This window comes from Vespa mandarinia, chromosome 9 (assembly GCF_050613455.1).
Source record: "Vespa mandarinia isolate Hongniang chromosome 9, ASM5061345v1, whole genome shotgun sequence".
Classification (NCBI taxonomy): domain Eukaryota; kingdom Metazoa; phylum Arthropoda; class Insecta; order Hymenoptera; family Vespidae; genus Vespa; species Vespa mandarinia.
Genome location: NC_140818.1, coordinates 2438346 through 2457338, shown reverse-complemented (window position 1 = coordinate 2457338; position 18993 = coordinate 2438346). Strand labels below are relative to the sequence as shown.

Genomic DNA, 18993 nt, shown 5'->3' with positions numbered 1-18993 from the left:
CGACAGAGTGTTTAACCAATCAAAAATTTCTCCTATTGGTGAACTTGTCCATTGATCAGTTTGTAATGATACGATGCCGGTAACAACGCCATTTCTATATCAGTATTCCTTATTTCGTTTTAATATCAAAAATTATAGGTTATATGACAAAAGAAATATTATACAGATTTTTATTACAATATTTTCGTTATGTTCGTAAATTAGTAATATTATGCACTCTTCGTATAATCGTAATAAATATGAAATTAATAAATATAAATAAACTTTAAATGCAGCCATTAGTTTGATATTATTTCTAATTGAATGTGTATATGTGTTATATTTTTCATCTTTATATATATATATATATATATATATATATATATTAATAATTCACATTAATTTATATATATATATATATAAAATTTCATTTATTCTATTACTGTATTATTAATTATTATTGCCATACGATGTTGATTTGTCGAAGTCTTATAATAAATTGGAATGTTATTTCTCAAAGTCGCTCAAATCTTCACAGCTCTGTTGTTTACATTCACTAATTGGAAACTATATGTATATACTTTCTCTATCCTCCCTATCTCCTTTTCTCATTCTTCTCGTTCTTATTCTTTCTTTTTCTATCTTTCTCGATTTGAAAATCATGACTAAAGAAACGTATATATATATGTTTATATATGGAACATCAAATAAATGCATTTAAATATAGAAAGATTAATCCTTGACGAAAGAATTTTTTCCTGGCAATAAAATCAATTTAACTCTATTAAAATTTTTCGTAACAATTTTAAAACAGTATCACCATCTTTCGTAAACTCTTTTAAACAGCGGACATATAGATTTATAGGCTGGATTACATGAATTATGCACATGGAATGATACTAACATATTTTTAAATACTCTTTGATACGTGTAAACTGTAATAAATATCAGCATTATGATATATTGTTATATTATAGGTTATATCTAATTTTCTGTATTAGCTATACGAAATTTGCTCAGTCGGTAATACAGTTTCGTTGATACGATATCATATAAGAACAAATAAGTCTCATGAACAAAGATGTTTAGTCGTATAAGTGAGAAAGACTGAGAAACATCAAAGGATAGTGAGATGTAATATTTAATACTCAGAATAATTATTAAGATAATGATAGAATTCGGGCGGGAGTGTACATAAATACTTTTGTATTGAATCCTTAATAACGATCTTCTTTTTATTTTATATTCTACCATTATTCTCCTTCGATACAAGGTCGTAAATGATCATTGTCCTTTGAGTTAGACTGTGACATATAAGAGCTTCTTCAAAACACATTCGAGGAGATGGATAAAATAGAATTCTTTTGTGATGCTTTGAAACGTATTCGCATTGAAACTGAAAATGGTAAAATTTTCTTTATATATATATATGTGTATACTTTATTATATGCTGGTAGACACACATATATATACTCTTGACACTAAGCATTCGTAAACACGCACATATATACATATTAGTTTTCTTTAATGTTTTGTCAAGGTGCGGATCGAATAACCGAAGAAGGTATACTACCGACCACAATAAATGGAATACCAATACGGAAATTGTTTGTTAGTAATGTAGCACAAAGGGTATGTTTCTTATTATTATCGTACAGTTTTTTATTCTTTAGTTTATAAAGAGTGTCAACAGTGGCGCCTGGAGAGGGGCTATCCTCCATCCATACTCATTTGAATTTCTCTTTATCTTATCTCTCCATAAATTTTTTTCTCTTTTCAACCAATCAATGTCATTATCTAATGAGAATCAATATATTAATACTTAAAATTATGATTTAAAAGATTAATTTTTATGAAAAGATCGAAAAAATTTTTTTGAGGTTAAATACAAAATCTTTTTTAGAACGTAGGTTGATTCTTGTCATTTTTGAGTAAAAAAGAAATTTGATGAAAAGCAATATTGTGGAAAAAAATTATTTTTTTATTTATTTATTTTTTATCTATCGTCAAAATAAAATACAACTCAATTCAATAAATTATTTCTTCAGCTTCTATGTATATTAATTTTTGTTTAAAAGCTATTAGTGTTATGAGAAAAAATTATTTGATAGTATTTGTTTTAATTTTATTTTATATTGGCTGAAACAATACTGTTTAAAAATCATAATGTAATAACAACTTATGATCTTTCTCTGTTGGCTTGTAAAATACAAAAATAATTATTTTCAAGAAAAATATATTAACTGTACTTTTTACAGACTACGTATAAAGAATTAGCTGCATTATTTTCTAAATATGGAAAAGTCGAAAGTTGTTATTTGAAAACAACTCACAGTAAAAATAATTATGCATTTGTTACGTTCAGTAATGTTACGAGCGCAATAAGGTAAAATGAGAGTTTTTTTCACCATATGAAGTAAAAAGTCTATAAATATAGAATAAACTTTTCTATTCTTCATTTTTTTTTTGTTTTTATTTATAGAGCAAGAGAAGATGGAAGTAAGAAAGAAATTAATTTACATAATAGAGATTTAAAAGTTATGCCAGCAGATCCGTGGCATCAACCAGACAGTATACAAATTAAAAGTTATACTTTGATAAAGGATATAAATAAATCTCGTAAGAAGTCTTCTATGGAAGAAACTAATCATAATTCTGTACAAAATTATATAAATGCTCCGATTGATGCTTTAAATGACGATTGTTTAATGCACATTTTTCTTTATTTACCAATTAAGAATAGAATTGTTATAGAAAGAGGTAAAATAATATTTGATTCCTCTATCGTTATGTTTTATTATTTCAAAATTCTATAATATATATTTTTAATAAATTTTACTTATTATGCTTTCAGTATGTAAACGTTGGAGGGCTGTGGCTCAAAAATCATGGTATGCTGTAAAAAAGTTAGACCTTTCTTATCATACATGGGGAATTTCACCAGATGATAAAAAGATTTGTACATCCGATTTACGTGAAGTATTATTACGATGCGGTAGATTTTTAAATCATATAGATTTTTCGCAATGTTATCCCTCTTTAACACGAAGTACTTTACTCATTATTGGTAGATTTTGTCATAATTTAGAAATAGTTGATATTAGCGGACTTGAAATATCTTCATCGGGCATAGAATTATTAGCTAGGAATTGTACAAATATAAAAAAGCTTAACTTAGGTTATTCAATGCATTATTCGACGCACATTTGTGATAGAGACTTTATAATGTTATTTGAAATGAACAAAGGCCTAAGGTACTTGAATCTTTATCAGATTAACATATCGGGCAAGTGCCTAAATTTTCTCTCATCTAATGCATTTGAAGAGCTTGTTTTAAATTCTTGTGATGGTATTCAAGAATTACACTTTGCCAATGTAAGCTTATATATATATATATATTTATTTATATATATATTTATTATATATATATATATATATTTTTATATATATATATAAATCCTATATTTTTCAGTGATTTGATATTTACATAAAATAATATATATACGTTTGATTAAATTTTATATTATTGATTTAGGCATTAGCAAATCTGACCAGTTTGAAAAGTTTGTTGATAAAGGACTGTATATGTGTTACAAGTCGTATATTAGAAGCAATTGGAAAATATTGCACAAATCTTAAAGAATTCGAGTTAACTAGAGAATGTCTATTTCTATCTGTCCCCATATGTGAAGATGCATTACAAATAACGCAACTCGTTAATCTTGAGATTCTGAGACTTATACAAAATGTCTTTATAAACGATGATTTTTTAATTGTTTTGGCTTCAAAATGTAGACAACTGATCTATTTAGATATTAATGGTAAGCTAGAATTATTAAATGTAATTATAATAACTTATCATTATAATAATACATAACAATCAAGTATAATATTTCAATTAATGTATTATTAATATGATTTTTCAGGCTGTCAAAACGTCACTGATACGGGTTTACAAGCTGTGGCAACTTTACCAAGATTAGAAACTTTAATAATTAGCAATTTGAATAAAGTAACAGCTATAGGTTTGGACAATATGTGTAACATAAGACAACTAGAATGCAAATCTTGTATTTCGATTAATGATACAGGCTTAGCTATCCTTATTCATGTATCTCCTAATCTGGAACTACTTGATCTCACTGGTTGCAAGGGTATAACTAATAATATTATTGACGTAGCTGAATATGTTACAAGTCGTAGGTCCAATAATATTTTCTTAAAAATATATATTGGTGGAACTAGTATAACTCGTTATAATCATACGTCCCCTAATTTGCTATTACTTCGCATACCCTCTAATAAAGTACCTAAAAGTGTTTAAATTTAAATCTAAATATAACTATATGTAATTATGCAATGGATATTTACTATTAATAATCAAATAATACAGAATATAATAATACTCAGGTTTTATGTTAGATATTTGGAGTTTCCAAATTCATTGATTGAAACAAAAAAAAAAAAGAGAAAAAAAGGACCACACACGTGTGAAGATATAATGAATAAAGCGGGTCATTGTTTAATAATCCTTAATCAACGCCAATAAACTGACAACCTTCTTTACTGATTTATATGCGTTTATAGTATTTGTACAAGAATTGAAAAAAAAAAGAAAAAAGAAAAAAAGTGTTTTTTACAAGAACAGTATTAGTACATAACTTGTGTATTGTTTGTAAAAAGAAAAGAAAAAAAAAGATTATTTGTTATATGAAATTTAATATACTGTGTAATATCTATTAAAATAAATCTATATAAATAAAAGAATAACTTAATACTATTCATCACTTTTGGTTTTTTAATTGTTTAAGCCAACAATGAATCCAGGCGTAATTTTGATTCGTTTTAAAGATGAAGATTTAAACAAGGAGACGATTTTCTTGAATTAATAAAAAAGCTTTATGTTCAATAGCTCGTAAATTTTGTGTGAAGTCAAAAAAAATGAACTTTTTACTGACTTTAGCTTTCGAATTAGTTTTCTTTTGCATTTCGACAAGTAAACGTCGAAATTCTTTATTTTCATATAGGCTAAGCTTGAATACTTTTACTTTCGATTATTTTATAATTATTTAAACAATATATAAATATATACGGTATATAATAAATTAATACTTAAACAATACATTTGCTTAAACATTACATGACTTGGAACACATATTAAACATAAAATAATTTTAATTTATTATTTAATTAGATTTGAATTTTGACGTCGCAGATGTTGGCTTCATCTAATATTAAAAAAAAAAAAAAAAAAAAAAAAAAAAAAAAAAAAAAACGAACTTTTTACGGATTTTGACAATTATTGGCTTAGTTTTTTTGCATTCGTTCTTTTAATCAATTTGTAATCGTTTTCTATTACAATAGAGTAAACAAAAATAATTTAAATCGAATTTTATAATAAATAGAAAACATACAAGTTATATTCTTACACGGAAGAATATAAAACCTTTCGATTTCGTGAAATATACGATGGTTCTTTTTGATTAAAAATTTAAATTATACATATAGTTTAGCATAATATACAATTTGAAAATCAAATTATTTTATTATCATTTAAATAATAGGACATTTTTAACAACGTTGTAAGGATCGTAAGACGCAATTAATATAAAGTAAATTCAATTTTAATCTTTCGACAAAAATAAATCGCTGAACTCGGGAGGGAATAATTATTAAATAAGATTATTTTACTAACAATAGCTGTATATTTCGGAACATTTCCAAAATCTTTTCACTTTAATTCTGACTAAACATTGAAGTATTTACACTTTACATTGCTTCTTACATCTTCTATCTATATTCAGTAATAAATAGTCGTCTTTATTTATTAAAACGGATAGCCATATAATAGTTTAAATAATTATTCTATATTAATTATTTTAGTTTCTCTAAGGTGAAATCCTTAAGGGAGGGTTCTTAGGCAAGTCTTCATATTTTATCAGGGAATATCGAGCTCGATTTTGATTTTTGAACGTTTTTCGAGATATCCATTCCTTGTTCTGAGTTCTCACATGCGCACACGTTCTAGGTTTCTTTTTTTTTCTACTTCCCTTTCTCCTCTACTCTTTCTTTATTAATCTTCTTCCTCTTTCTCCTCATCTTTTTTCTTTTTCTACTAATCTTCTTCTATTTCCTATTAATTTTCTTCTCTCATTATTCTTTTCTTTCTTCTCTTTCACCACTAATTTCTTTCTTTTCTTTTTCTCATTTTCTTCTCTCTCTGTCTCTCTCTCTCTCTCTATTTCTCCTTCTCTTTCTTCTTCTTTTGAAACTAAATCATCGAGGGATGGATAACTGAGGGATGAATTCTCTTCTCCTTTGGTGTGGGTCTTTGGATAGACTGCTTTCTCTTAATATTGTGTAAAGTTCTTGGATGGTACTTTTGGGTATGGCATTTGAGTTGGTTTTCTTCATTAAGGAAATATCGTACTCGATTTTGTTGCTTTCATTTTACTCGAGTGGAGAGATCTGGGAGATGTCCATTTTTTGTTCGCAGTTCCATCGATTTCACATGTGTGTACGCGTTCCAAATTTCTATTTTTTCTCTTCTTCTCTTTAAGCTAGATTATCGAGGGAACAATTTATCTGCAAAGGTGAGGACTATCGGCGCATATACGATATATCGTCGGGGGCCCTAATTTAAACGCGTACGGATAGGATAGGGAGAACATCTTCAGATAGCGTTGGGAATTTGAATTCTCGGTAAGGTCATGTCACCACGGTACCGCGGATTTTCGAGTAGAGTCACAGTTTAATCATTGGGTTTACAGACATAGCAACTTTCACGTGGTGAGACCAGGACAGGTATTATTTTGCAATATATCGAAATATATATATTTATATCTACATTATATAACGCAAGTTCTACAGGGTGAGTAAATGGCTATTTAAATAAGCTTTAGCTATGTATAAGTTTAACTAGAAACAAAATATATATTTATAATTTGTACAATTAAGAAACAATTTTTTGGTAATTTATCTTTAAACAAGTAAAATTTGGCCAATGATTTTTTCTTGCGTATGGTTAGTTATAAAATAGTGTACTATTTTTATTATTATAAAAAAATTGTATAATCTGAACAAATTTGTACACCGATGCGATTGGTCGCATAATTGTGATAATCTTTCTTGTCTATTTTTGTTGTTCATATTTTGTCCATATAACTGTCCCTGAAATCATATACGTCTTCGAGCAAAAGTTAATGAACAGCCTTATTTACAGAAGTCAGTCGATTAAATCGAAAATAATCAACCGTTATATATCGGCTATATACAAAAAATAAATGAAATTATTTTAACAATGCTTTGAAATTTCACTGTAAAACACAAATCTGTGGTAGAGAATAAATTTATTTTTACTTTTTTATATATATATTTTTTTATTTTTTCTTTAGTGTGATTATAACATTTAGATAATTAATATAACTGCAATTATCCACATCTTTTTGCAACGAAGAATTTGCACATATTATAATAATACGAGCCATAATAAAAGATCCTATATATTTAAATTGAAAATACACACTGCGCACCTTGAAACTAATATCACTAATGTTTCTATCGACATATGATACATCTTGCAACCTGATATTTTAACAGCCAAACAATATTCGCTTATATTACTTTTATTTATTTATTTATTATTAATTTATTATTAAACATATGCCACGCTAACCAGCATTACGCGATTATCATTATCATTATTATTATATATAAACATATTAAGAAACATTTCAGTTCTTGGAGGGGACTTGCGTCTTACGCTTTTATTCATATTAACGAAATATATACGTTCATCATGTTTTGTAAACATTCTTATTGTAATACACTCCGATATATTTTAAGCCAAATCGGAATAGGCTGATACTGCCTATACCTGCAGTTGGATCTATGAAAATCGTCTTTCAGACAAGCGGAGAGAGAGAAAAAAAAAGAGAGAAAGAGAGAGAAAAAGAGAGAGAGAAAGAGAGAAAAAGAGAGAGAGAGAGAGAGAGAGAGAGAGAGAGAGAGAGAGAGAGAAAGAGAAAGAGAGAGAGAAAGAGAGAGAGAGATTGTTAGGTACGATCGTTTTTAATAGAATTACATACATTATCTCATATATTCATATACACCATCTATGTATGTGTATGTGTAACATAGACCAATTGCGTTTGCTTTTATCATATAAAGTGCAATTTGTCTTGGTACACATAATATTGATCAAGATCCCTGTTCTTTCTCTCTTAAATATTTTATATATATATATATATATATATATATATAAAATTTAAGGATCCGATGACAATACATTTAACCGTATAATACTCACAAAAATTATATATATACACATATAGCTGTATGTGTATATGTATACACATAGCTGTATGTATACACATGGCTTGAAATATAACATTTAGTATACAGTGTGACAATAGAGATACTAGTATCTAAATGTTTAAATGTCCATGAATATAAAGCTAATCATTAAGCGACGAAGATAGTTTATCGAATGTAATTTATTGAAATTACATAGGAGAAACTTGTTGCATAATTATACGACAAATGCATTTATAAGTATATATATATATATATATATATATATATATATATATATATATATGTATATATTTATTATATATATGTATTATATATATGTATATATATATATATATGTATATATTTATGTATTATATATATGTATTATATATATGTATATATATATATATATATATGTATATATATGTATATATATTTCGTGTGAACACATGGACATATTTTAAGATCACACTAACACTTGTATCTTTCGACATTTTACATTCGAGGCCACATTTATTTATATAAGAGATTTCCATATTGCGACTTAATAATTTAGATCAATCATATACACGAAAGGAAATAATTTTTATTATTAATGTATTAACTTTGAGCGTATAAATTATTTATCTCATTTGGAAGATATTTTTCAAAATCGATTTTTTTTGATAATGTCTACAACGTGAGTATATACTCTTATCGTAGCCTCGTTATATATACATATATATGTATGTATATGATATAAAAGAACTATATGAAACTGCAATGAGCGACGGAACAAAGTCTTTTCAATGATATATGTTTGTATGTGTGTTTGTATCTGTGTATTAGTATGTAAATAACATTCTAAGGATGTCAGGTACAAATTTTCTATGAATAACTTGACCTAGCTAATATTCTTCGAATCGTTTCTTTCATACACCTGATGCTCATATTCATGTATCCTAATATCATCACAGGGAACACATTCTATATCGATCGGTGTAATTTGAAACTTATATCGTATAAACTGTTTATATATATCTTACATACTTTCCAAAAATAATAATAAGAATAATCCTAACTTTTTTTTTTAGAGATTAAAACTAATCATTCGAATATAAGAACAGTGGCGTTAAATGGGATGAATTATTTTTATATAATAATGATTGTTAATAAGAATTTGTTTTCTCTATACATTATTCTCTCTATGTACAAACATATATGATCTTTCGTTTAAATCATATTTCTTTTTTTTCTTTTCAATTGAATCGTTTCATTAATATCTTTCAATACGATTAATGGCGATTCTGAACATGGATTTATCATAGTTGTTGAGTATTTTATAGCCATAAATAGAGTTTATACTTCGTTCTTAAGTATAAATAATCTTTTGGCCTCATCAAAATCTTATTTATCATTTGATTGTTTAAAACAATAAGCAGTGAGATAGGCTAAGAAACATATAAAAGAAAAAATAATAGTAAAAATAATAAAAAGAAAAATAACGCCACTGCCTGATACAATCGAACGAAAGGAAAATAATAACTGACTTAGGAGTACTGAACGCGTATATAAGTAGTCAAGTATGTAAGAGTTACATTTATTCAGGATTGTACGTTCGCTAAACGAGTTGGAGTGGTTGGTTGAAGATCCATCGTACGGCATACCCAACCAGCAATGTCAACGTTCTCCGACTCAGCCGTTTTTATCCATTCGTGATTCTAAAATTATTATAGTATAAATTACAAAAATCTTTTAAAAGTAAAATTGTTAAGTTTATTATTGAAAATCATTTGATACCATTAGTGTCTTTAAGTCTGCTCTCTCCGATGGATTTTTCTTCAAGCAACGATCAACAAAATCTGTGAATGCTTCACTGAAAAAGCCAGCTGGCAGTTTTGGTGGTGGTTCATTGACGATATAATCTAATAACTCAAATATTGCCATAGGTCTTGGGCTACCTGCGCCTATAGACCATAAATATTATTATTATTATCGCATTATGATATAGAATAAATGATTTAACCTTTTGAGCGCTTAATATATCCGATGCAACCAATCCACGTGGACGGCGCGCGCTTAGCTCGCTTTCGATTGCTAAAGACGGAATATATTTTGTCGTAAATGTTAACTTTGTCGATTAAATACACAAGGCACAACTATTTAAATAATTTAAGAAAATTATTTTCAAACATTAAATATTAATTTTAAATTATTTTGAAACAATCATTAATACACAAACCGACAATGTTGTTCCTAAGGAACATACATATATACGTCTCATACGCTGATAATATCTCAAGTGCGGGAGAAGTTGAAAAAATTTATAAACACATATATGCGCCCATATTCTCCATACTGACTGCTTTCGCTAAACGCATATATACGTCCATAGCACTCAAAGGGTTAATCATGCCACTTATTTGGATACCAACTATGTCCAGGTGACTGTTGAGCAGGTGTTGGTTCGCTATTTGTCGCAGCAGTCTCTGTTGAAGATTGACTTCCTGTTTGTGTGCCAAATATCGATGCCAAAGTTTTTTCATCAGGTGGTGGAATGGGATACATACCGATAGCCATTTCAACGAGTGACAAACCTAACGACCAAATATCACTTTGCACGGAATAATGAGTACCTTGTAATCTTTCTGGCTGAAAATGTGATTATATAATTAACATATAAAATATTCTTTAGAAATGACATGAAAGACAGATATTTTTGATTAGAAATATTTACCGACATATAACTCCTGGTACCAACGAACGAATTAGCCATGGAATCTATTAATTGACCAGAGACACCAAAATCACAAATCTTTATTTCTCCTGCACTATTTACAAGAATATTGCTTGGTTTAACGTCGCGATGCATGATAGCGTGCTTGTCGCGCAAATAACTTAGACCTTTCAGTACCTGAGAATAAAAAAAAAGAAAATATCAATTTTTTTTAGATGTACCCTGTAGAATCATAAAAGAAAAAAGAATACACACATATATATATATATGTGTGTGTGTGTGTGTATATATAATATACACAAAAGATAATACAAACACGAGTGAAGTGAGCTGAGCTGTAAAAATAGTATCAACAAATTAAACCTTAGTTATTATTATAGAAAATATCATTAAACAAATCATTGAAACAATATGACACAGACACAAGGAATGTCTGTAAAAAATCTTCGGTCAAATTTGAATAATTCTTTTTCACAGTCCATAAAAAAAAGACTAACTGAAACAGAAATTGAAGCTCTTCGTAGTGATTTAATTACTACAGATCATACAATTCCTTTGGAAGAATTATGCGCAAAATTAAATACAGATCTAGTGAATGGTCTTACAGAGAAAGAGGCTACACGATTACTTAAGAAAAATGGACCAAATGTGTTGTCTCCTCCAAAGGAAACATCTGAATTTATCAAATTTTTACTATGCATGTTCAGTGGTTTCGCAAGCTTGTTGTGGATTTGCGCGTTTCTATGTTTCTTACTAGTTTTTATCAGTTATTTAATGAAAGAAGAACGAACTGGCATCGAATGGTTGGGTGTTATAATTGTTGTGATATGTCTCATATCTGGTATATTTGCTTATATACAAGAAAGCAAGAATACGAAAGTTATGGAATCGTTTAAGAAGATGGTACCTACTTTTGCGACAGCAATAAGAGACGGAAATAAAATACGTCTTGGTACCGAAGAATTAGTACTTGGTGATTTGGTAGAGATCAGACTTGGAGATAAAATACCTGCTGATATTAGGATAATTAAATGTAATGGACTGAGAGTTGAAAACTCGAGTATTACTGGTGAAAACGAACCAGTTATTCGTACGGACTATCCAACAGATTTAAGTCCTTTGGAATCTTCGAACGTTGCCTTTTTCTCTTCATTTGCCGTTGCTGGAGATGGGACAGGTATAGTTATTGCTGTCGGAGACAACACGATGATTGGTAGATTAGCAGGATTAACATCTTATGTAAAAAAGACTGAAACACCGATCGCTAAAGAGATCAAACATTTCGTTCATATTATCACAGTGGTTGCTATCATTTTTGGTTTAATTTTTTTTGGACTTTCTCTCATGTTAGAACCCGATGTAATCAAAGCCTTCACATATTTACTTGGTATCATTATCGCCAACGTGCCGGAAGTCTTGCTGATAACAGTGACCACTTGTTTGACCTTAACTGCTACAAAAATGGCTAATAAGAATTGTCTGGTAAAGAATTTGGAAGGTGTAGAAACTCTTGGTTCTACTTCGACAATCTGTTCCGATAAAACAGGAACTCTCACTCAAAATAGGATGTCAGTTTCACATATATGGTTTGGATATAATAGATTTTCTTTCTCACAGACAGAAAAGATCGGTGCAGAAAAAGATATATTGATGGAGAAACCTGCTTTCAATTATGTCTTGAGAGATGCCACTCTTTGTTTACGTGCTGAATTCACTGCAGAAAGTACACTTGTGGTACCAATTGAACAACGTAATGTTATAGGCGATGCATCAGAAACTGGTATACTTCGTTTCTGTGAACACATACATTCTACAGAAATATATCGTCAGAAATATCCGAAAGTAGCTGAAATTCCTTTTAATTCTACTCTTAAATATCAATTGTCCATACACCGTAATGTTAATTCATATATACTGATTATGAAAGGTGCTCCAGAAATAATTTTGAATTATTGTACCACAATACTGACTATGGATGGTCAAACAAAACACATGGAAGTTTCTGATATACAAGCAATAAAACATGCCTGTACTGAATTAGCATATTTAGGTGAACGAGTATTAGCTTATAGCGATCTTGTGTTACCTGGGAATATATACGGCCCTAATTATCAATTTAATACAAACTCTCAGAACAAATATAACTTTCCAATGAAAGGTTACAGATTTGTTGGTCTAATCAGTTTGATAGATCCACCTAGACCAGGAGTACCAGAAGCAGTCCAAAAATGTCGTACAGCTGGCATAAAAGTGATCATGATAACTGGTGATCATCCAGTAACAGCAATGGCTATTGCTAGAAAAGTTGGTATTATAAGTGAAGGACACGAAACTAAATATGAAATAACCTTGCTGAATGATAATCAACCATCTTTCACAGTTGTACCTGATATTGTGACCGATGCTATAATCCTAACAGGTACAGAATTAAGAAGTATGGACGTCGATGATCTGGATAATATTATTAAGAATTATGAAGAGATTGTTTTTGCTCGCACTACACCACAGCAAAAGTTGATGATAGTAGAAAGTTGTCAAAGATTGGGAGAAATTGTAGCTGTTACTGGGGATGGTGTCAACGATGCACCTGCCCTAAGAAAAGCCGATATAGGAGTAGCTATGGGAATCACAGGATCGGATGTAGCTAAAAATGCTGCAGATATGATACTGATGGATGATAACTTTGCGTCTATCGTTACGGGAGTAGAAGAAGGTAGATTGATATTTGATAATTTAAAAAAATCCATTGCTTATACATTAACGTCCAGTGTACCCGAAATGTTACCAATGTTAGCCAGTCTTATGTTTGCAATTCCTTTACCATTTATTATTGAAATGGTACTCTGTATCGATGTTGGAACCGATTTGATTCCTGCTATATCGCTAGCTTATGAAAAACCAGAATTAGATATTATGCAACGAGCACCTAGAAATCCTCAATATGATAGATTAGTTAATAAACGTTTAATATCTATTACTTATGGTCAAATTGGAATGACCCAAGCTGCAGCAGGTTTCTATACTTATTTTATGATTTTAATGCTGAATGGATTTTTGCCATATCATCTGTTAGGATTAAGATACGATTGGGAAAACAAAGCAATCAATGATCTTGAAGATTCGTATGGACAAACGTGGACTTATAAGGCTAGAATGGATTTACTCAACGAAGCACGCACTGGATATTTTCTTTCTCTTGTTATAACACAAATGGTAGACTTAGTAATGTGTAAAACAAGACGTAATTCTATTTTTCAACAAGGAATGGACAATTGGTTTTTAAACTTTTCTTTTGTATTTGAAATTATATTAACAGGAATGCTTCTATATATACCAGGAACAGAAAAAATATTTAAGACTATGCCTTTAGATCTTTATTGGTATTGGCCTTGCCTACCACTTGCAATATTTCTTTGGGTTTATGATGAATTCAGAAGACTTTGTATTCGTTTGTTTCCAGGATGCCTTATTGAACGAGAAACGTATTATTAATTTTTTACTTAGGATAAGTAGTACATATGTAGTTAATATTAGTAAAGATTTAAGTTCTAGTTATTTAAGTATAGTATAATGCTATTTGTCATTATATTGTTGATTATAATTTTTTAAAAATTAATAATAAATTATTTATGCTAGAAAAACTAATATGTCTGGATATTAATAATATTAAGATATTACTCACAGCAGATGTAATAGTGCCTAAAATAGGTTCTGGAATTCTACCAGCTTTTTTTAATATCAAATCTAATGATCCTCCATCCATGTATTCCATGCATATGCTAATCTCACCATCACTGTAAAAAATCACAACAATACATATAATATATAATTATTTTGAGGTAAACTTTAATTTTAAGTTATATATTTGAATGAATACACAAACCTGTAAAAAGCACCATAGAATCCAACTATGTGAGCAAAATTACATTCATGTAATACTTTTAATTCCCTTATGATTTGCTTTTTAATAGCTGGTTTTACTTCCAAATGAATCAACTAGAATAATATTAACAACATAATGTGTTAAAATATTTTTCTATAAGTATATATATATATATAAAATTTGCAAATGATCATACCTTTCTTGCCATAATAAGCCCATACTTTTTATGTCTAACTTTCATAACAACTCCACCATTGCCAGCACCTAATTCACCAAGTTTTTCAAAATCATCATCACATAATTCTCCTACCTTCTCTTTTTGTCCTAAGAAACTTTCTAATCTCTTTCTTTGCTCCTCATCCATCTCCAACTCTTCTAATCTTTCTTGAATAGCATCGATACTCATCTTGCCCATTACACCGCTAACCAAGACATAAAAAATAAAATAACAGTTTAATAGAATACTAGGTTTGATTAGAAAATAAAAAATAATTAATTATTGAAAGAAAAACATTATGCTTACTCTGGTATAACGGGTGGTTCTGAATATGTAGGCAGTGGTGGAACTGGTGGTGATGGGGATACAGCTGGAACCGGTTCAATCGAGCCAGGTGGTAATGTCAAGTTTAATTTGTTTTTTGACATTTGTTATGTGAAGAAGTATCACCAACGCAACAAATCAATTCTGAGTTATATGAAATATATGTATATGTTTAATGCGCGTGTGGATTTATAAAAAAATATAATATAAACTTTTCCACAGAGAATTAATATAGAGATTATTTCACTTATATAAAAATATTTCTTACAGGCGTAGGTTCTGTACACAAAAAATTTTCTTTATCCTTTTCTTTGTACGTTTTCTTCTTTCACTTCTTTTTTATTTATTTATTTATTTATTTTTTTTTTTTTTTATTCCTTACAATTTATACAACTTGTACAACTTTTATAACAACACTCGCATTTCTAAGTTATTACAAAGTTGTATTTAAATGTTCGTGAAAAAAATCGTTATTTTCTTTGATCTGTCAATCTCACAACTCTGTCTCAAGACATATATATATATATACATATATATATATATTTATTTGAAGAGAGAATTATCTTTCTGATTTATTTTTATTTTATTTTATTATTATTTTTTTTTTTAAATCCAACACCGATGGTAGAAAATCAAAAAACAAACATTCGTAATATACATTCTTTTTCGAGATATTTCATTAAAAAAGAAATACAGGTTATCCGACTCTTTTCAGGGAGCCGCGAAGTTAACGTTGAACGATAGAACGCATACAGTTAGCTATTCCGAAAATCATAGACTATACTTGAAGAGTCAATAGTTTGATAAATTATATCTTACATACATATTATATTTGATACGTATATGAACCGATTTATTTTTCATTGAAGAAAATAAATATTAATATGCCTTTTCTTTCCTTATTAATTGTATTCACGTTTCTTACTTTAACGCGAAAATAAAAACAAAGCTCTTATAACTTTTCAACTCGACTCGTGGCCATAAACTATTGTGCTTTCAGGAGCGTATCTATCATTCAATAAACTTCGATTTTATCGAAAGAGCTGAGAAATAAAAATTTTATTTATTATATTTGATATTAGTTTACTATATATTACATATTACTATTAAATTTTACTTACGAATATATGTTGCTAGGTATATTTGACGATCGCATTCAGAATAACGAGATTTCTATTTTCAAAGTTTGACCGAACATTTAAAACGTGACATTCAATTGCTATCACTAAAATATCAATATTTATCATTTTAAATATCCGGCATGAATGATTTGAAATACATAATATAGTTTGGATTAATAATTAAAGATTATACATTTTTTTTTTTAATTTAAAAAAACTTCTTTAATTTCACAAAATATAAATAAATAATTTCGAAATAAATTAAATTTTTAAATTATTGTCTATGTTATTTAAAATAAAGTTACTGTGAGTTGGCAACACTGTTACGTACAGGAAGTTAGTGATCGTTCGTGAGACGTTCTTTCCTTAACGGTCGTGCTGTTAGGAGGTATGTATGGAATAATATGTAATGTTTATAGAATCCATTCGCATCTATTGTTTTATCCTATTATTGGTTAAACAAATATTAATTTATTATGTATAAAACATCGAATTATATATTTTTTCTAGTAAATATTTCATATCGATCGCTTAAAATGGTGAAATATTTACTGTCAAGTACCGTCATATTGCGATTGTGCGACACCTATCCTCTAAAGAAAAATGTCGATTTAGTATTATTACAATTTTTATACTAATTTTTTTGTGATTTCAGAACATAATGGGTCGTTATTCTTACGAGCCACTAAATGCTACGAAATCGTGCAAGGCACGAGGTTCCAATCTTCGTGTGCATTTCAAAGTAAATATAATTATATTTTTAAAGACACATGTTTACATATGAACGTATGTCGTTATACATTATGTATTCGACGATGATGTCGTTTTTGTTGTAGAACACTCATGAAACAGCACGCGCTATTAAAAACATGGCTCTTCGTAGAGCACAAAAATATTTGAAAAACGTGATTGAACACAAAGAGTGTGTACCTTTCCGAAGATTTAATGGTGGAGTGGGTCGATGTGCTCAAGCTAAACAGTTTGGCACAACTCAAGGTAAATTTTTAAGAATAATAAAAATGTGTTATTGAAAATGATAACATTTTTTTTTTTTTATAAATATGCATACAAATAATGTAATGCATTATAAAAGATTTGATTATATTTACTTACTGTTCATGTTTTTAGGACGTTGGCCCAAGAAATCTGCAGAATTCTTGTTGCAACTTTTAAAAAATGCTGAGAGTAATGCAGATTACAGAGGATTGGATGTGGAACGCCTTGTCATCGATCACATTCAGGTCAATCATGCATCTTGCTTACGTAGGAGAACTTACAGAGCCCATGGTCGTATTAATCGTAAGTACATTCATTATATTTCTTCATTTTTTGTTTTTTAATTTCTTTGAAAAAAATTATTCATTGTATTTATTATTAATATTACGTATCTAATAATTTTTTATAGCGTACATGAGTTCACCCTCTCATATAGAGGTTATATTAACTGAAAAGGAGGATATTGTTTCGAAGGCTACAGAAGAAGAACCTTCGAAGAAAAAATTGAGTAAGAAGAAGCTCGCAAGGCAAAAGGAAAAAATGATGAGGGAGTAATTTTTATTTATAATTATCTATTAAAAGTACATAAAACAAAAATTGAAGACTACTTTATTTACCATAATTTCTTATCTATTTCCTTTAACTCTGTCATCAACACGATCAGTAATCGTAAAAAATGGTCTTAAGTCTTTTCAGATATCAAAAGGACATATTTTGTCATACGTATACATTATCATTTTGTCACCAATATTGTACAATAACATAAAAGAATTATTTTTCGAAATTAAATATACTTTTTGTTGTATGTCATAAAAAAATAAATTAGTTTTTAAATAATTTAAGAAAAGAATATTTTAAAGTATCTCAGAAAAAAATATAATAGGTCACTTTCATTGATGAAACACATTTCTTAATTCACATTTCTTAACGAAGCAAGACTAGAGAAATTTTTAATTTGTATATTGTTTACAAATTGAAACAATTATAATTGGATGATATTTTAAGTATGTTTAATTGTTTTTATTTTTCTGTAATAATTTAATATACTTACTATATAAATGTTAGAGGGTGAAGAGTATAGCATGAATATACACATCGATTTTTACTAATACATAGAATTATTGCTTTATTCAACATAAAACTTTTTCTTTATTGTTCTTGTTATTCTTTTTGTAAACTTACATTTTATTATTCATTTTCATATGATTGATATGTTTTTTTAAATTATAAATGTTTAGTGACAGACATTGGAACGTAAAAAGATAATTTACGTAAAAAGATTATTTAATAGTTATGTTAAAATATAATAATACGAAAGAATTAAAAGGGGGTATATAATAAAGTATTGCATTATGCAACGCTATACATAAGTAATACATATTTATATATCCCTATTATTAGGGATGTGCTACTAATCGAAATTATGGGTATCCGATCCGAGATAACAAAAAATTCTCGACCC

At 28.5% G+C, this 18993-nt stretch overlaps 4 protein-coding genes across 9 annotated transcripts; 3 read left to right on the top strand and 1 right to left on the bottom strand.

Moving 5' to 3' along the window:
• The first annotated feature begins 1006 nt into the window (after positions 1-1006).
• Positions 1007-4494, top strand: LOC118446483 (putative RNA-binding protein EEED8.10). 2 transcript variants are annotated; one of them, XM_035877161.2, is made up of 8 exons: positions 1007-1113; positions 1253-1384; positions 1520-1611; positions 2238-2365; positions 2462-2739; positions 2834-3354; positions 3515-3800; positions 3906-4494. In XM_035877161.2, exons 2-8 carry the CDS (start codon positions 1324-1326, stop codon positions 4301-4303), a joined length of 1764 nt encoding a protein of 587 aa, XP_035733054.1. In that variant the 5' UTR covers positions 1007-1113; positions 1253-1323; the 3' UTR covers positions 4304-4494. The 2 variants fall into 2 exon arrangements, with proteins under 2 accessions (XP_035733054.1, XP_085515538.1); XM_085659412.1 differs by lacking the exons at positions 1007-1113; positions 1253-1384; positions 1520-1611 and adding an exon at positions 1660-1885.
• A 4197-nt stretch (positions 4495-8691) lies between these two features.
• On the bottom strand, positions 8692-16604 carry Dsor1 (mitogen-activated protein kinase kinase 1). 5 transcript variants are annotated; one of them, XM_035877410.2, is made up of 9 exons: positions 16536-16604; positions 15397-15460; positions 15070-15295; positions 14874-14986; positions 14673-14784; positions 10991-11167; positions 10689-10905; positions 10054-10220; positions 8692-9974 (listed from the first exon to the last, which is right to left on the bottom strand). In XM_035877410.2, the coding sequence occupies exons 3-9, from the start codon at positions 15286-15288 to the stop codon at positions 9858-9860; spliced, it is 1122 nt and encodes a 373-aa protein (XP_035733303.1). In that variant the 5' UTR covers positions 15289-15295; positions 15397-15460; positions 16536-16604; the 3' UTR covers positions 8692-9857. The 5 variants fall into 5 exon arrangements, with proteins under 5 accessions (XP_035733303.1, XP_085515466.1, XP_035733301.1 ...); XM_085659340.1 differs by lacking the exon at positions 16536-16604 and adding an exon at positions 16238-16405; XM_035877408.2 differs by lacking the exon at positions 16536-16604 and adding an exon at positions 15683-16201 and having other exon boundaries at positions 15397-15558.
• On the top strand, positions 11295-14482 carry LOC146872747 (sodium/potassium-transporting ATPase subunit alpha). Its single transcript, XM_085659337.1, has one exon. It carries the CDS (start codon positions 11402-11404, stop codon positions 14480-14482), a length of 3081 nt encoding a protein of 1026 aa, XP_085515463.1. The 5' UTR covers positions 11295-11401.
• Positions 16605-16850: 246 nt separating the features above from the next.
• On the top strand, positions 16851-18128 carry RpL17 (ribosomal protein L17). The gene is made up of 5 exons (XM_035877411.2): positions 16851-16923; positions 17191-17277; positions 17372-17531; positions 17664-17834; positions 17941-18128. Exons 2-5 carry the CDS (start codon positions 17197-17199, stop codon positions 18084-18086), a joined length of 558 nt encoding a protein of 185 aa, XP_035733304.1. The 5' UTR covers positions 16851-16923; positions 17191-17196; the 3' UTR covers positions 18087-18128.
• Positions 18129-18993: the final 865 nt, after the last annotated feature.